We start from the raw sequence: 18,055 nt of genomic DNA, 5'->3' as shown, positions 1-18,055 counted from the left end.
CACTGAATAAGGTACTGACCTGTATATACAACCACTCCAGAACCCCTGGACACTGAATAAGGTACTGACCTGTAAATACAACCACTCCAGAACCCCTGGACACTGAATAAGGTACTGACCTGTATATACAACCACTCCAGTACCCCTGGACATTGAATAAGGTTCTGACCTGTATATACAACCACTCCAGAACCCCTGGACATTGAATAAGGTACTGACCTGTATATACAACCACTCCAGAACCCCTGGACATTGAATAAGGTACTGACCTGTATATACAACCACTCCAGTACCCCTGGACATTGAATAAGGTACTGGTACTGACCTGTATATACAACCACTCCAGAACCCCTGGACATTGAATAAGGTACTGGTACTGACCTGTATATACAACCACTCCAGAACCCCTGGACACTGAATAAGGTACTGACCTGTATATACAACCACTCCAGAACCCCTGGACATTGAATAAGGTACTGACCTGTATATACAACCACTCCAGAACCCCTGGACATTGAATAAGGTACTGACCTGTATATACAACCACTCCAGAACCCCTGGACATTGAATAAGGTACTGGTACTGACCTGTATATACAACCACTCCAGTACCTCTGGACATTGAATAAGGTACTGACCTGTATATACAACCACTCCAGAACCCCTGGACATTGAATAAGATACTGGTACTGACCTGTATATACAACCACTCCAGAACCCCTGGACATTGAATAAGGTACTGACCTGTATATACAACCACTCCAGAACCCCTGGACACTGAATAAGGTACTGACCTGTATATACAACCACTCCAGTACCCCTGGACACTGAATAAGGTTCTGACCTGTATATACAACCACTCCAGAACCCCTGGACATTGAATAAGGTACTGACCTGTATATACAACCACTCCAGAACCCCAGGACATTGAATAAGGTACTGGTACTGACCTGTATATACAACCACTCCAGAACCCCTGGACATTGAATAAGGTACTGACCTGTATATACAACCACTCCAGAACCCCTGGACATTGAATAAGGTTCTGGTACTGACCTGTATATACAACCACTCCAGAACCCCTGGACATTGAATAAGGTACTGACCTGTATATACAACCACTCCAGAACCCCTGGACACTGAATAAGGTACTGACCTGTATATACAACCACTCCAGAACCCCTGGACATTGAATAAGGTTCTGACCTGTATATACAACCACTCCAGAACCCCTGGACATTGAATAAGGTTCTGGTACTGACCTGTATATACAACCACTCCAGAACCCCTGGACACTGAATAAGGTACTGACCTGTATATACAACCACTCCAGAACCTCTGGACATTGAATAAGGTACTGACCTGTATATACAACCACTCCAGAACCCCTGGACATTGAATAAGGTTCTGGTACTGACCTGTATATACAACCACTCCAGTACCCCTGGACACTGAATAAGGTACTGACCTGTATATACAACCACTCCAGAACCCCTGGACATTGAATAAGGTTCTGGTACTGACCTGTATATACAACCACTCCAGTACCCCTGGACATTGAATAAGGTACTGACCTGTATATACAACCACTCCAGTACCCCTGGACACTGAATAAGGTACTGACCTGTATATACAACCACTCCAGAACCCCTGGACATTGAATAAGGTACTGGTACTGACCTGTATTTACAACCACTCCAGAACCCCTGGACATTGAATAAGGTTCTGGTACTGACCTGTATATACAACCACTCCAGAACCCATGGACACTGAATAAGGTACTGACCTGTATATACAACCACTCCAGAACCCCTGGACATTGAATAAGGTACTGACCTGTATATAGAACCACTCCAGTACCCCTGGACATTGAATAAGGTACTGACCTGTATATACAACCACTCCAGTACCCCTGGACATTGAATAAGGTACTGACCTGTATATACAACCACTCCAGAACCCCTGGACATTGAATAAGGTACTGACCTGTATATACAACCACTCCAGTTCCCCTGGACATTGAATAAGGTACTGACCTGTATATACAACCACTCCAGAACCCCTGGACACTGAATAAGGTACTGGTACTGACCTGTATATACAACCACTCCAGAACCCCTGGACATTGAATAAGGTACTGGTACTGACCTGTATACACAACCACTCCAGAACCCCTGGACATTGAATAAGGTACTGACCTGTATATACAACCACTCCAGAACCCCTGGACATTGAATAAGGTACTGGTACTGACCTGTATAAACAACCACTCCAGAACCCCTGGACACTGAATAAGGTACTGACCTGTATATACAACCACTCCAGAACCCCTGGACATTGAATAAGGTGCTGACCTGTATATACAACCACTCCAGTACCCCTGGACACTGAATAAGGTACTGACCTGTATATACAACCACTCCAGAACCCCTGGACACTGAGTAAGGTACTGACCTGTATATACAACCACTCCAGTACCCCTGGACATTGAATAAGGTACTGGTACTGACCTGTACATACAACCACTCCAGTACCCCTGGACACTGAATAAGGTACTGGTACTGACCTGTATATACAACCACTCCAGTACCCCTGGACATTGAATAAGGTACTGGTACTGACCTGTACATACAACCACTCCAGTACCCCTGGACATTGAATAAGGTACTGGTACTGACCTGTATATACAACCACTCCAGAACCCCTGGACATTGAATAAGGTACTGACCTGTATATACAACCACTCCAGAACCCCTGGACACTGAATAAGGTTCTGGTACTGACCTGTATATACAACCACTCCAGTACCCCTGGACACTGAATAAGGTACTGACCTGTATATACAACCACTCCAGAACCCCTGGACATTGAATAAGGTACTGACCTGTATATACAACCACTCCAGTACCCCTGGACACTGAATAAGGTTCTGGTACTGACCTGTATATACAACCACTCCAGAACCCCTGGACACTGAATAAGGTACTGACCTGTATATACACACAACCACTCCAGAACCCCTGGACATTGAATAAGGTACTGACCTGTATATACAACCACTCCAGTACCCCTGGACACTGAATAAGGTTCTGGTACTGACCTGTATATACAACCACTCCCGTACCTCTGGACATTGAATAAGGTACTGACCTGTATATACAACCACTCCAGAACCCCTGGACACTGAATAAGGTACTGACCTGTATATACAACCACTCCAGAACCCCTGGACACTGAATAAGGTACTGACCTGTATATACAACCACTCCAGTACCCCTGGACACTGAATAAGGTACTGGTACTGACCTGTATATACAACCACTCCAGTACCCCTGGACACTGAATAAGGTACTGGTACTGACCTGTATATACAACCACTCCAGAACCCCTGGACATTGAATAAGGTACTGACCTGTATATACAACCACTCCAGAACCCCTGGACACTGAATAAGGTACTGGTACTGACCTGTATATACAACCACTCCAGTACCCCTGGACACTGAATAAGGTACTGGTACTGACCTGTATATACACACAACCACTCCAGAACCCCTGGACCCTGAATAAGGTACTGGTACTGACCTGTATATACAACCACTCCAGTACTCCTGGACATTGAATAAGGTACTGGTACTGACCTGTATATACACACAACCACTCCAGAACCCCTGGACACTGAATAAGGTTCTGGTACTGACCTGTATATAAACACAACCACTCCAGAACCCCTGGACATTGAATAAGGTACTGACCTGTATATACAACCACTCCAGCACCCCTGGACATTGAATAAGGTTCTGGTACTGACCTGTATATACACACAACCACTCCAGAACCCCTGGACATTGAATAAGGTACTGACCTGTATATACAACCACTCCAGAACCCCTGGACACTGAATAAGTTACTGACCTGTATATACAACCACTCCAGTACCCCTGGACACTGAATAAGGTACTGACCTGTATATACAACCACTCCAGAACCCCTGGACACTGAATAAGGTACTGGTACTGACCTGTATATACAACCACTCCAGAACCCCTGGACATTGAATAAGGTACTGACCTGTATATACAACCACTCCAGAACCCCTGGACACTGAATAAGGTACTGACCTGTATATACAACCACTCCAGTACCCCTGGACACTGAATAAGGTACTGGTACTGACCTGTATATACAACCACTCCAGAACCCCTGGACACTGAATAAGGTACTGGTACTGACCTGTATATACAACCACTCCAGAACCCCTGGACACTGAATAAGGTTCTGGTACTGACCTGTATATACAACCACTCCAGTACCCCTGGACACTGAATAAGGTACTGACCTGTATATACAACCACTCCAGAACCCCTGGACACTGAATAAGGTTCTGGTACTGACCTGTATATACAACCACTCCAGAACCCCTGGACACTGAATAAGGTTCTGGTACTGACCTGTATATACAACCACTCCAGAACCCCTGGACACTGAATAAGGTACTGGTACTGACCTGTATATACAACCACTCCAGAACCCCTGGACATTGAATAAGGTACTGACCTGTATATACAACCACTCCAGTACCCCTGGACATTGAATAAGGTACTGACCTGTATATACAACCACTCCAGAACCCCTGGACATTGAATAAGGTACTGACCTGTATATACAACCACTCCAGTACCCCTGGACACTGAATAAGGTACTGACCTGTAAATACAACCACTCCAGAACCCCTGGACACTGAATAAGGTACTGACCTGTATATACAACCACTCCAGAACCCCTGGACATTGAATAAGGTACTGACCTGTATATACAACCACTCCAGAACCCCTGGACATTGAATAAGGTACTGGTACTGACCTGTATATACAACCACTCCAGAACCCCTGGACATTGAATAAGGTACTGGTACTGACCTGTATATACAACCACTCCAGTACCCCTGGACATTGAATAAGGTACTGACCTGTATATACAACCACTCCAGAACCCCTGGACATTGAATAAGGTTCTGGTACTGACCTGTATATACAACCACTCCAGAACCCCTGGACATTGAATAAGGTACTGACCTGTATATACAACCACTCCAGAACCCCTGGATATTGAATAAGGTACTGACCTGTATATACAACCACTCCAGAACCCCTGGACATTGAATAAGGTACTGGTACTGACCTGTATATACAACCACTCCAGTACCCCTGGACACTGAATAAGGTTCTGGTACTGACCTGTATATACAACCACTCCAGTACCCCTGGACATTGAATAAGGTACTGGTACTGACCTGTATATACAACCACTCCAGAACCCCTGGACATTGAATAAGGTACTGACCTGTATATACAACCACTCCAGTACCCCTGGACACTGAATAAGGTACTGACCTGTATATACAACCACTCCAGAACCCCTGGACATTGAATAAGGTTCTGGTACTGACCTGTATATACAACCACTCCAGAACCCCTGGACATTGAATAAGGTACTGACCTGTATATACAACCACTCCAGTACCCCTGGACATTGAATAAGGTACTGACACTGACCTGTATATACAACCACTCCAGTACCCCTGGACATTGAATAAGGTACTGGTACTGACCTGTATATACAACCACTCCAGTACCCCTGGTCACTGAATAAGGTACTGGTACTGACCTGTATATACAACCACTCCAGAACCCCTGGACACTGAATAAGGTACTGACCTGTATATACAACCACTCCAGTACCCCTGGACATTGAATAAGGTACTGACCTGTATATACAACCACTCCAGTACCCCTGGACACTGAATAAGGTACTGACCTGTATATACAACCACTCCAGAACCCCAGGACACTGAATAAGGTACTGGTACTGACCTGTATATACAACCACTCCAGAACCCCTGGACATTGAATAAGGTACTGACCTGTATATACAACCACTCCAGTACCCCTGGACACTGAATAAGGTACTGACCTGTATATACAACCACTCCAGTACCCCTGGACATTGAATAAGGTACTGGTACTGACCTGTATATACAACCACTCCAGTACCCCTGGTACTGAATAAGGTACTGGTACTGACCTGTATATACAACCACTCCAGAACCCCTGGACATTGAATAAGGTACTGACCTGTATATACAACCACTCCAGAACCCCTGGACATTGAATAAGGTACTGGTACTGACCTGTATATACAACCACTCCAGTACCCCTGGACATTGAATAAGGTACTGACCTGTATATACAACCACTCCAGAACCCCTGGACATTGAATAAGGTACTGACCTGTATATACAACCACTCCAGAACCCCTGGACATTGAATAAAGGTACTGACCTGTATATACAACCACTCCAGTACCCCTGGACACTGAATAAGGTACTGACCTGTATATACAACCACTCCAGTACCCCTGGACATTGAATAAGGTACTGGTACTGACCTGTATATACAACCACTCCAGTACCCCTGGTACTGAATAAGGTACTGGTACTGACCTGTATATACAACCACTCCAGAACCCCTGGACATTGAATAAGGTACTGACCTGTTTATACAACCACTCCAGAACCCCTGGACACTGAATAAGGTACTGGTACTGACCTGTATATACAACCACTCCAGTACCCCTGGACACAGAATAAGGTACTGGTACAGACCTGTATATACAACCACTCCAGAACCCCTGGACATTGAATAAGGTTCTGACCTGTATATACAACCACTCCAGTACCTCTGGACATTGAATAAGGTACTGACCTGTATATACAACCACTCCAGAACCCCTGGACATTGAATAAGGTTCTGGTACTGACCTGTATATACAACCACTCCAGTACCCCTGGACATTGAATAAGGTACTGACCTGTATATACAACCACTCCAGTACCCCTGGACACTGAATAAGGTACTGACCTGTATATACAACCACTCCAGAACCCCTGGACATTGAATAAGGTACTGGTACTGACCTGTATTTACAACCACTCCAGAACCCCTGGACATTGAATAAGGTTCTGGTACTGACCTGTATATACAACCACTCCAGAACCCATGGACACTGAATAAGGTACTGACCTGTATATACAACCACTCCAGAACCCCTGGACATTGAATAAGGTACTGACCTGTATATAGAACCACTCCAGTACCCCTGGACATTGAATAAGGTACTGACCTGTATATACAACCACTCCAGTACCCCTGGACATTGAATAAGGTACTGACCTGTATATACAACCACTCCAGAACCCCTGGACATTGAATAAGGTACTGACCTGTATATACAACCACTCCAGTTCCCCTGGACATTGAATAAGGTACTGACCTGTATATACAACCACTCCAGAACCCCTGGACACTGAATAAGGTACTGGTACTGACCTGTATATACAACCACTCCAGAACCCCTGGACATTGAATAAGGTACTGGTACTGACCTGTATACACAACCACTCCAGAACCCCTGGACATTGAATAAGGTACTGACCTGTATATACAACAACTCCAGAACCCCTGGACATTGAATAAGGTACTGGTACTGACCTGTATAAACAACCACTCCAGAACCCCTGGACACTGAATAAGGTACTGACCTGTATATACAACCACTCCAGAACCCCTGGACATTGAATAAGGTGCTGACCTGTATATACAACCACTCCAGAACCCCTGGACACTGAGTAAGGTACTGACCTGTATATACAACCACTCCAGTACCCCTGGACATTGAATAAGGTACTGGTACTGACCTGTACATACAACCACTCCAGTACCCCTGGACACTGAATAAGGTACTGGTACTGACCTGTATATACAACCACTCCAGTACCCCTGGACATTGAATAAGGTACTGGTACTGACCTGTACATACAACCACTCCAGTACCCCTGGACATTGAATAAGGTACTGGTACTGACCTGTATATACAACCACTCCAGAACCCCTGGACATTGAATAAGGTACTGACCTGTATATACAACCACTCCAGAACCCCTGGACACTGAATAAGGTTCTGGTACTGACCTGTATATACAACCACTCCAGTACCCCTGGACACTGAATAAGGTACTGACCTGTATATACAACCACTCCAGAACCCCTGGACATTGAATAAGGTACTGACCTGTATATACAACCACTCCAGTACCCCTGGACACTGAATAAGGTTCTGGTACTGACCTGTATATACAACCACTCCAGAACCCCTGGACACTGAATAAGGTACTGACCTGTATATACACACAACCACTCCAGAACCCCTGGACATTGAATAAGGTACTGACCTGTATATACAACCACTCCAGTACCCCTGGACACTGAATAAGGTTCTGGTACTGACCTGTATATACAACCACTCCCGTACCTCTGGACATTGAATAAGGTACTGACCTGTATATACAACCACTCCAGAACCCCTGGACACTGAATAAGGTACTGACCTGTATATACAACCACTCCAGAACCCCTGGACACTGAATAAGGTACTGACCTGTATATACAACCACTCCAGTACCCCTGGACACTGAATAAGGTACTGGTACTGACCTGTATATACAACCACTCCAGTACCCCTGGACACTGAATAAGGTACTGGTACTGACCTGTATATACAACCACTCCAGAACCCCTGGACATTGAATAAGGTACTGACCTGTATATACAACCACTCCAGAACCCCTGGACACTGAATAAGGTACTGGTACTGACCTGTATATACAACCACTCCAGTACCCCTGGACACTGAATAAGGTACTGGTACTGACCTGTATATACACACAACCACTCCAGAACCCCTGGACCCTGAATAAGGTACTGGTACTGACCTGTATATACAACCACTCCAGTACTCCTGGACATTGAATAAGGTACTGGTACTGACCTGTATATACACACAACCACTCCAGAACCCCTGGACACTGAATAAGGTTCTGGTACTGACCTGTATATAAACACAACCACTCCAGAACCCCTGGACATTGAATAAGGTACTGACCTGTATATACAACCACTCCAGCACCCCTGGACATTGAATAAGGTTCTGGTACTGACCTGTATATACACACAACCACTCCAGAACCCCTGGACATTGAATAAGGTACTGACCTGTATATACAACCACTCCAGAACCCCTGGACACTGAATAAGTTACTGACCTGTATATACAACCACTCCAGTACCCCTGGACACTGAATAAGGTACTGACCTGTATATACAACCACTCCAGAACCCCTGGACACTGAATAAGGTACTGGTACTGACCTGTATATACAACCACTCCAGAACCCCTGGACATTGAATAAGGTACTGACCTGTATATACAACCACTCCAGAACCCCTGGACACTGAATAAGGTACTGACCTGTATATACAACCACTCCAGTACCCCTGGACACTGAATAAGGTACTGGTACTGACCTGTATATACAACCACTCCAGAACCCCTGGACACTGAATAAGGTACTGGTACTGACCTGTATATACAACCACTCCAGAACCCCTGGACACTGAATAAGGTTCTGGTACTGACCTGTATATACAACCACTCCAGTACCCCTGGACACTGAATAAGGTACTGACCTGTATATACAACCACTCCAGAACCCCTGGACACTGAATAAGGTTCTGGTACTGACCTGTATATACAACCACTCCAGAACCCCTGGACACTGAATAAGGTTCTGGTACTGACCTGTATATACAACCACTCCAGAACCCCTGGACACTGAATAAGGTACTGGTACTGACCTGTATATACAACCACTCCAGAACCCCTGGACATTGAATAAGGTACTGACCTGTATATACAACCACTCCAGTACCCCTGGACATTGAATAAGGTACTGGTACTGACCTGTATATACAACCACTCCAGAACCCCTGGACATTGAATAAGGTACTGACCTGTATATACAACCACTCCAGAACCCCTGGACATTGAATAAGGTACTGACCTGTATATACAACCACTCCAGTACCCCTGGACACTGAATAAGGTACTGACCTGTAAATACAACCACTCCAGAACCCCTGGACACTGAATAAGGTACTGACCTGTATATACAACCACTCCAGAACCCCTGGACATTGAATAAGGTACTGACCTGTATATACAACCACTCCAGAACCCCTGGACATTGAATAAGGTACTGGTACTGACCTGTATATACAACCACTCCAGAACCCCTGGACATTGAATAAGGTACTGGTACTGACCTGTATATACAACCACTCCAGTACCCCTGGACATTGAATAAGGTACTGACCTGTATATACAACCACTCCAGAACCCCTGGACATTGAATAAGGTTCTGGTACTGACCTGTATATACAACCACTCCAGAACCCCTGGACATTGAATAAGGTACTGACCTGTATATACAACCACTCCAGAACCCCTGGATATTGAATAAGGTACTGACCTGTATATACAACCACTCCAGAACCCCTGGACATTGAATAAGGTACTGGTACTGACCTGTATATACAACCACTCCAGTACCCCTGGACACTGAATAAGGTTCTGGTACTGACCTGTATATACAACCACTCCAGTACCCCTGGACATTGAATAAGGTACTGGTACTGACCTGTATATACAACCACTCCAGAACCCCTGGACATTGAATAAGGTACTGACCTGTATATACAACCACTCCAGTACCCCTGGACACTGAATAAGGTACTGACCTGTATATACAACCACTCCAGAACCCCTGGACATTGAATAAGGTTCTGGTACTGACCTGTATATACAACCACTCCAGAACCCCTGGACATTGAATAAGGTACTGACCTGTATATACAACCACTCCAGTACCCCTGGACATTGAATAAGGTACTGACACTGACCTGTATATACAACCACTCCAGTACCCCTGGACATTGAATAAGGTACTGGTACTGACCTGTATATACAACCACTCCAGTACCCCTGGTCACTGAATAAGGTACTGGTACTGACCTGTATATACAACCACTCCAGAACCCCTGGACACTGAATAAGGTACTGACCTGTATATACAACCACTCCAGTACCCCTGGACATTGAATAAGGTACTGACCTGTATATACAACCACTCCAGTACCCCTGGACACTGAATAAGGTACTGACCTGTATATACAACCACTCCAGAACCCCAGGACACTGAATAAGGTACTGGTACTGACCTGTATATACAACCACTCCAGAACCCCTGGACATTGAATAAGGTACTGACCTGTATATACAACCACTCCAGTACCCCTGGACACTGAATAAGGTACTGACCTGTATATACAACCACTCCAGTACCCCTGGACATTGAATAAGGTACTGGTACTGACCTGTATATACAACCACTCCAGTACCCCTGGTACTGAATAAGGTACTGGTACTGACCTGTATATACAACCACTCCAGAACCCCTGGACATTGAATAAGGTACTGACCTGTATATACAACCACTCCAGAACCCCTGGACATTGAATAAGGTACTGGTACTGACCTGTATATACAACCACTCCAGTACCCCTGGACATTGAATAAGGTACTGACCTGTATATACAACCACTCCAGAACCCCTGGACATTGAATAAGGTACTGACCTGTATATACAACCACTCCAGAACCCCTGGACATTGAATAAAGGTACTGACCTGTATATACAACCACTCCAGTACCCCTGGACACTGAATAAGGTACTGACCTGTATATACAACCACTCCAGTACCCCTGGACATTGAATAAGGTACTGGTACTGACCTGTATATACAACCACTCCAGTACCCCTGGTACTGAATAAGGTACTGGTACTGACCTGTATATACAACCACTCCAGAACCCCTGGACATTGAATAAGGTACTGACCTGTTTATACAACCACTCCAGAACCCCTGGACACTGAATAAGGTACTGGTACTGACCTGTATATACAACCACTCCAGTACCCCTGGACACAGAATAAGGTACTGGTACAGACCTGTATATACAACCACTCCAGAACCCCTGGACATTGAATAAGGTTCTGACCTGTATATACAACCACTCCAGTACCTCTGGACATTGAATAAGGTACTGACCTGTATATACAACCACTCCAGAACCCCTGGACATTGAATAAGGTACTGACCTGTATATACAACCACTCCAGTACCTCTGGACATTGAATAAGGTACTGACCTGTATATACAACCACTCCAGAACCCCTGGACATTGAATAAAGGTACTGACCTGTATATACAACCACTCCAGTACCTCTGGACATTGAATAAGGTACTGACCTGTATATACAACCACTCCAGTACCCCTGGACATTGAATAAGGTACTGACCTGCATATACAACCACTCCAGTACCTCTGGACATTGAATAAGGTACTGACCTGTATATACAACCACTCCAGTACCCCTGGACATTGAATAAGGTACTGACCTGTATATACAACCACTCCAGAACCCCTGGACATTGAATAAGGTACTGACCTGTATATACAACCACTCCAGTACCCCTGGACACTGAATAAGGTACTGACCTGTATATACAACCACTCCAGAACCCCTGGACACTGAATAAGGTACTGACCTGTATATACAACCACTCCAGAACCCCTGGACATTGAATAAGGTTCTGGTACTGACCTGTATATACAACCACTCCAGTACCCCTGGACATTGAATAAGGTACTGACCTGTATATACAACCACTCCAGTACCCCTGGACACTGAATAAGGTACTGACCTGTATAAACAACCACTCCAGTACCCCTGGACACTGAATAAGGTACTGACCTGTATATACAACCACTCCAGAACCCCTGGACACTGAATAAGGTACTGACCTGTATATACAACCACTCCAGAACCCCTGGACATTGAATAAGGTACTGGTACTGAGCTGTATATACAACCACTCCAGTACCCCTGGACATTGAATAAGGTACTGACCTGTATATACAACCACTCCAGTACCCCTGGACATTGAATAAGGTACTGACCTGTATATACAACCACTCCAGTACCCCTGGACACTGAATAAGGTACTGACCTGTATATACAACCACTCCAGTACCCCTGGACACTGAATAAGGTACTGGTACTGACCTGTATATACAACCACTCCAGTACCCCTGGTACTGAATAAGGTACTGACCTGTATATCCAACCACTCCAGTACCTCTGGACATTGAATAAGGTACTGACCTGTATATACAACCACTCCAGAACCCCTGGACATTGAATAAGGTACTGGTACTGACCTGTATATACAACCACTCCAGAACCCCTGGACATTGAATAAGGTACTGACCTGTATATCCAACCACTCCAGTACCCCTGGACACTGAATAAGGTACTGGTACTGACCTGTATATACAACCACTCCAGAACCCCTGGACATTGAATAAGGTTCTGACCTGTATATACAACCACTCCAGAACCCCTGGTACTGAATAAGGTACTGACCTGTATATACAACCACTCCAGTACCTCTGGACATTGAATAAGGTTCTGACCTGTATATACAACCACTCCAGAACCCCTGGACATTGAATAAGGTACTGACCTGTATATACAACCACTCCAGAACCCCTGGACATTGAATAAGGTACTGACCTGTATATACTTGCATTCTTGTGTTCTTTAACGCTCATCACAGTTATTTTGTGGTCTTTATTCTTACTTGTATTTTATGTTATTATCATCATCATCATCATCATCATCATCATCATCATTATTATGATCACTACATTGTTGGTAAAGAGCTCTCAAGGTAAGAATTTCACTGTTCTGTTTTACACCTGTTGTATCCTGTGCAAGTGGCGAATAAACGTTGAAACATTCATGCTAGGTTCAGACCCTCATATTGCAGCATAAAGAGCCCAACTGACCTAAAGAACCAACTTCAAATGATCAACTTCTTCGGTTTAGATACAAGCATTATGAATCCTTTAAGTAATACATTCATTTGACTTGGTGAAATCCGTTTTTTTATACCTAACTTGCTTATCACTTTCTCCATGAGGTTTCTTCCTTCACAGACTCCATGAAATGATTACCTCTTTCTAAAATAGCCAATTTGGTCAAATTATGAATTCTGTGGATGGTTTTCCTAGAAACAATGGTGGCTCAACTTACCCCACTCTCCCTATAGCTATTAAATACATTTGGTATATAAATATTATATCAAAAAGGTTTCAAATGTTTCAAATGTTGTTGTTGTTTTTTGACAAAATCTCAAGGATTAGTCTCGAACTATATCACCTTGAAGTTCACATGTTTGAGACGTCAGCTCCCATCAATCATTAGCAGCTAGTTCAAATCAGTTCCTCACCAAAGTAGCTCATTTAGCTAGCTGAAGTAGCTAGTGACGTTAGCTAGCAAAGACGCTAACTAATGCCGTTTCCACGAAGCAGAGAGGCAAGTTGGTTGGCTAGCTAACCGGTCTAGTAAGAAACATAGCTGTCTGAGAGTCAGAGTGAGGAAAACTAGACTTACAAAGGCTTTCTTTTCACTTCTCCTGAAGCTAAATTTGGACATCCTGTTCTGATGTCGAATTGATGGTTGATTTGGTTGGAGGAAGACGTTCTTGATGTTTGTTGTTTTTAGGCGCTGTAATAAAGAGTAGCTAACTAAGTATATAAAATACAAAAAAATGGTATTCACAGTCCTCTGCTTTCATCTGTTTTTCATATTCATTAACGGTCAAGATAGTTTTACAGAAGCCAACTACAAGCCTCGTATCCAGACGCTTTGCACCTCAATACAACGGCTAATTTCATTGGTTTATAGTAAAATTAGTAGCCACTCACCGTTTAGCTTTAATCTTCTTAGCAACGCCACCATTTCTCATTTTACACACACACACACTGCACGTCTCACAACAGCAGATGGCGCTATCATACCACGTTGGTTTGACCATACTAGGATCTGAAATGTAGATTCTCTCTCTCTCTGTGTCTGTGTGTCTCTCTCTCACACACACACACACACACACACACACACACACACACACACACACACACACACACACACACACACACACACACACACACACACAAAACAACTATTTAACTGGTCAAACCAGATTTGAATTATATACAGAATGTCTAGCCTACTTTTTCATTTCATGCTTATTTCCTGTGATTTTCCTTCTGCAGACTGGAAAGGTCTTATAGTTACTGTAACGTTGGACTCAAACTACTAATATCCCCTCATTCCTCTCTCTCTCACACACACACACACACACACACACACACACACACACACACACACACACACACACACACACACACACACACACACACACACACACACACACACACACACACACAAACCACTCTGACATCAGTGCTGGCCTGCAGAAGCCGTCTCTCTTTAATAACTCAGCCAAACCATCTAACCCACGACATCAGAAAGTGGAATCTGTGAGCACTTTAAAACCCATTAGGTCTCCCACAGGCTATGCAGTGCCTACCATTCCCATGCTTCTAGTATTCTACAGAGGTGAGAAGGCATGGACATGCTATAGTGCTTAAAAGGTATATAATCTGGGTTTGCGGAAGGTAAATGGGCAGTGAATTACAGTAGTGAATAGGCCTATATGTAATACTATACGGGTATACTGTAAATACATATGGAGGAAACAGCTTGGTTTTCTCCTCTCTTCTCAAAGCTATTGAAAGTATAAAATAAAGACAAAACAGAGCTTCTTTCATAGTGTTTTATAGAGTAGCCTACACAGGATTTCAGTTGGAGTTTCTGGCTTCTGCTTACAGTGTTGTTGTCACCTGTCTTTCAGCTGTCTATCCCCATGTGAACAACATCGGCTACTCTCTCTCAGGTTGGGTTGGCAAATGCACTGTAGTTGTTGATCATATGAGAAGACGGACGGACGGACGGACGGACGGACAGCAGGCAGGCAGGCAGGCAGGCAGGCAGGCAGACAGACAGACAGAAACAGGAAGTACAGGAGACCAGTCTCAGTCTTGAGAGAGGAAAGTCACAATGGGCTACATCAGAATCACATGGCGTTCCCAGACCAAAACAGACAGAGAGGGATTTGTGCTGCAGTTTCAACAACACTTTCCATGAGGAATAGGGCCAGACTGGCAGGGGGGGGGGGGGGGGATCAATGACAAAAAAAATCTGATTTTTAAGTACCCATATGTTTCTAATAAAATATTTTTAGGTTCTTTAGCAGATGCTCATGTCCAGAGTGATAGACAGTGTGTTCAGCTAGAGTAGAACGGTTCCCATTATGCATGAAATATCAATATCCAATAAACCAGTGGTATAAAGTACTTAAGGGAACATACTTTAAAGTACTACTTAAGTAGTTCATTGGGGTTATCTGTACTTTATTTATCAGAACTTTATTTTACTTCACTACATTCCTAAACAAATTGGATGTCAGGGAAAATGTACGGATTAAAAAGTGCATTTGTTTAGGAATTTAGTGAAGTAAAATAAAGTTGTCAAAAATATAAATAATAGGGTACAATTACATTTGGAATGCTTAGCAAAACTGGAAAATTGTCAAATTCACACACTTATCAAGGTCATCCCTACTGCCTCTGATCTGACAGACTCACTAAACACACATGCTTCCTTTGTAAATGATGTCCTAGTGTTGGAGTGTGCCCCTGGCTATCTGTATATTTAAAAAAAACAAAGACAAATGTGCCATCTGGTTTGCTTAAGATAAGGAATTTGAAATAATTTATACTTTTACTTTTGATACTTAAGTATATTTTAGACCAAATACTTTTACCCAAGTAGTATGTTTTACTTCAATTAGGATTTCACTTTTACTGGAGTCATTTTCTATTAAGGTATCTTTACTTTTATTCAAGTATGACAATCAGGTACTTTTCCCACCACTGCAATAAACATGGAATGTATGTTAATTAAGCAATAAGGCAGAAGAGGAAATTAGGTATCATGAACAGGGCATACAATTCACTTTTTGGTCCAGCAGCCACTGTGGCAGGTAGATTTACAAATCAGAGAAAAAAAAAATTGCAGCTAAAATTACACCAACAAAACACACACAAAAAACAAATGAACATGCTTTGTAATGTTTCTAAAGCAATACATGTATTACCAGTAAGAAGTAACTAATGTGGTATATTGTTTAATTCCATTTTTGTGAGTCTTATAACCAAAATAGTGTATCACAGATGAGACCAAAATGTTCCCCTGCCCCTTTAAGGGCGGTAGGGTACGTGGTAGTGCGACTAGATTCATGTCTGTGGCTTTGAGATCGAGTCTGACGAGCAGAAGAGCTGTTCTCTTCCCTTGTGGTTGAACCTCAAACATAGAAAATCAACCTAGCTTGTGAACTAAACAATAGCCAAGAAACACAAGGACAAATTCTCACTTCAGTAGACTTTCGTTTCAAGTAAATTAGACCAACGTTTATGCCTGTGCGCAGCGCTTCTAAAACGGAATCTTTCACGTTGTTCTTTTGCAGCAATAGGCTATATTATAAGAGTTGTAGTTCTTTGACTTTGTGCGATTAATTTACCAGCTATGAAACAAAAACGGGGAAATACTTTGAAAACAGCTACTGCAGCATTTGACTATAAATGTGATCATGTTGACGACTTTTATTCACAAATGCGAGTGAAATGTTCGCACCCTCCAATGAGGCCTATGCCGAAATCTACCCCCCATTTGGCAGGTGTTGGTTTTAGGCCCTGATCATGAATACATTCACCAGGTAAATGAGTTGAAAAAGCCATTTTACCTGTGACTGTATTCACGATACAACACTGCCTCAGTCTAACTATTTTTGCATAGTTGTTGCTATGCAAAAGGAAGGTCCGTTCTTAACCAAATGGTTGCTATGCAGGCTGAATAACTTGCTAGCTAGCCAACTTGGGCTAACTCTGCCCCGTCACACATTGAACCTGAAATCACAGGACACCAGCTGCATTTTCCTTTCAGCTTTTTACTATTGGCATTTACTTGGATATGTCCATGATAATGATATGTGATGTCAACTGGATCAAAAACAAGTTGTCTCCTCTCGTCTGGACATTGTTCACTGTGGTACAAACTACGACATTTCAAAG

At 43.5% G+C, this 18,055-nt stretch overlaps 1 protein-coding gene across 1 annotated transcript in view; it reads right to left on the bottom strand.

Annotated features, from left to right (window-relative positions):
* Positions 1–14,733, bottom strand: part of cep89 (centrosomal protein 89) — a 177,747-nt gene extending 163,014 nt beyond the window's left edge. The window contains exon 1 of the mRNA XM_055906458.1: positions 14,475–14,733. Coding sequence (XP_055762433.1) covers positions 14,475–14,516 — 42 coding nt within the window. The 5' untranslated portion in view covers positions 14,517–14,733. The remainder of the gene's footprint in view (positions 1–14,474) is intronic.
* Between the last annotated feature and the right edge of the window lie 3,322 nt (positions 14,734–18,055).

Source organism: Salvelinus fontinalis, chromosome 40 (assembly GCF_029448725.1).
Source record: "Salvelinus fontinalis isolate EN_2023a chromosome 40, ASM2944872v1, whole genome shotgun sequence".
NCBI classification, from domain to species: domain Eukaryota; kingdom Metazoa; phylum Chordata; class Actinopteri; order Salmoniformes; family Salmonidae; genus Salvelinus; species Salvelinus fontinalis.
Note: the sequence above shows the minus strand (reverse complement) of the source record. Positions and strands in the feature narration are given on the sequence as shown.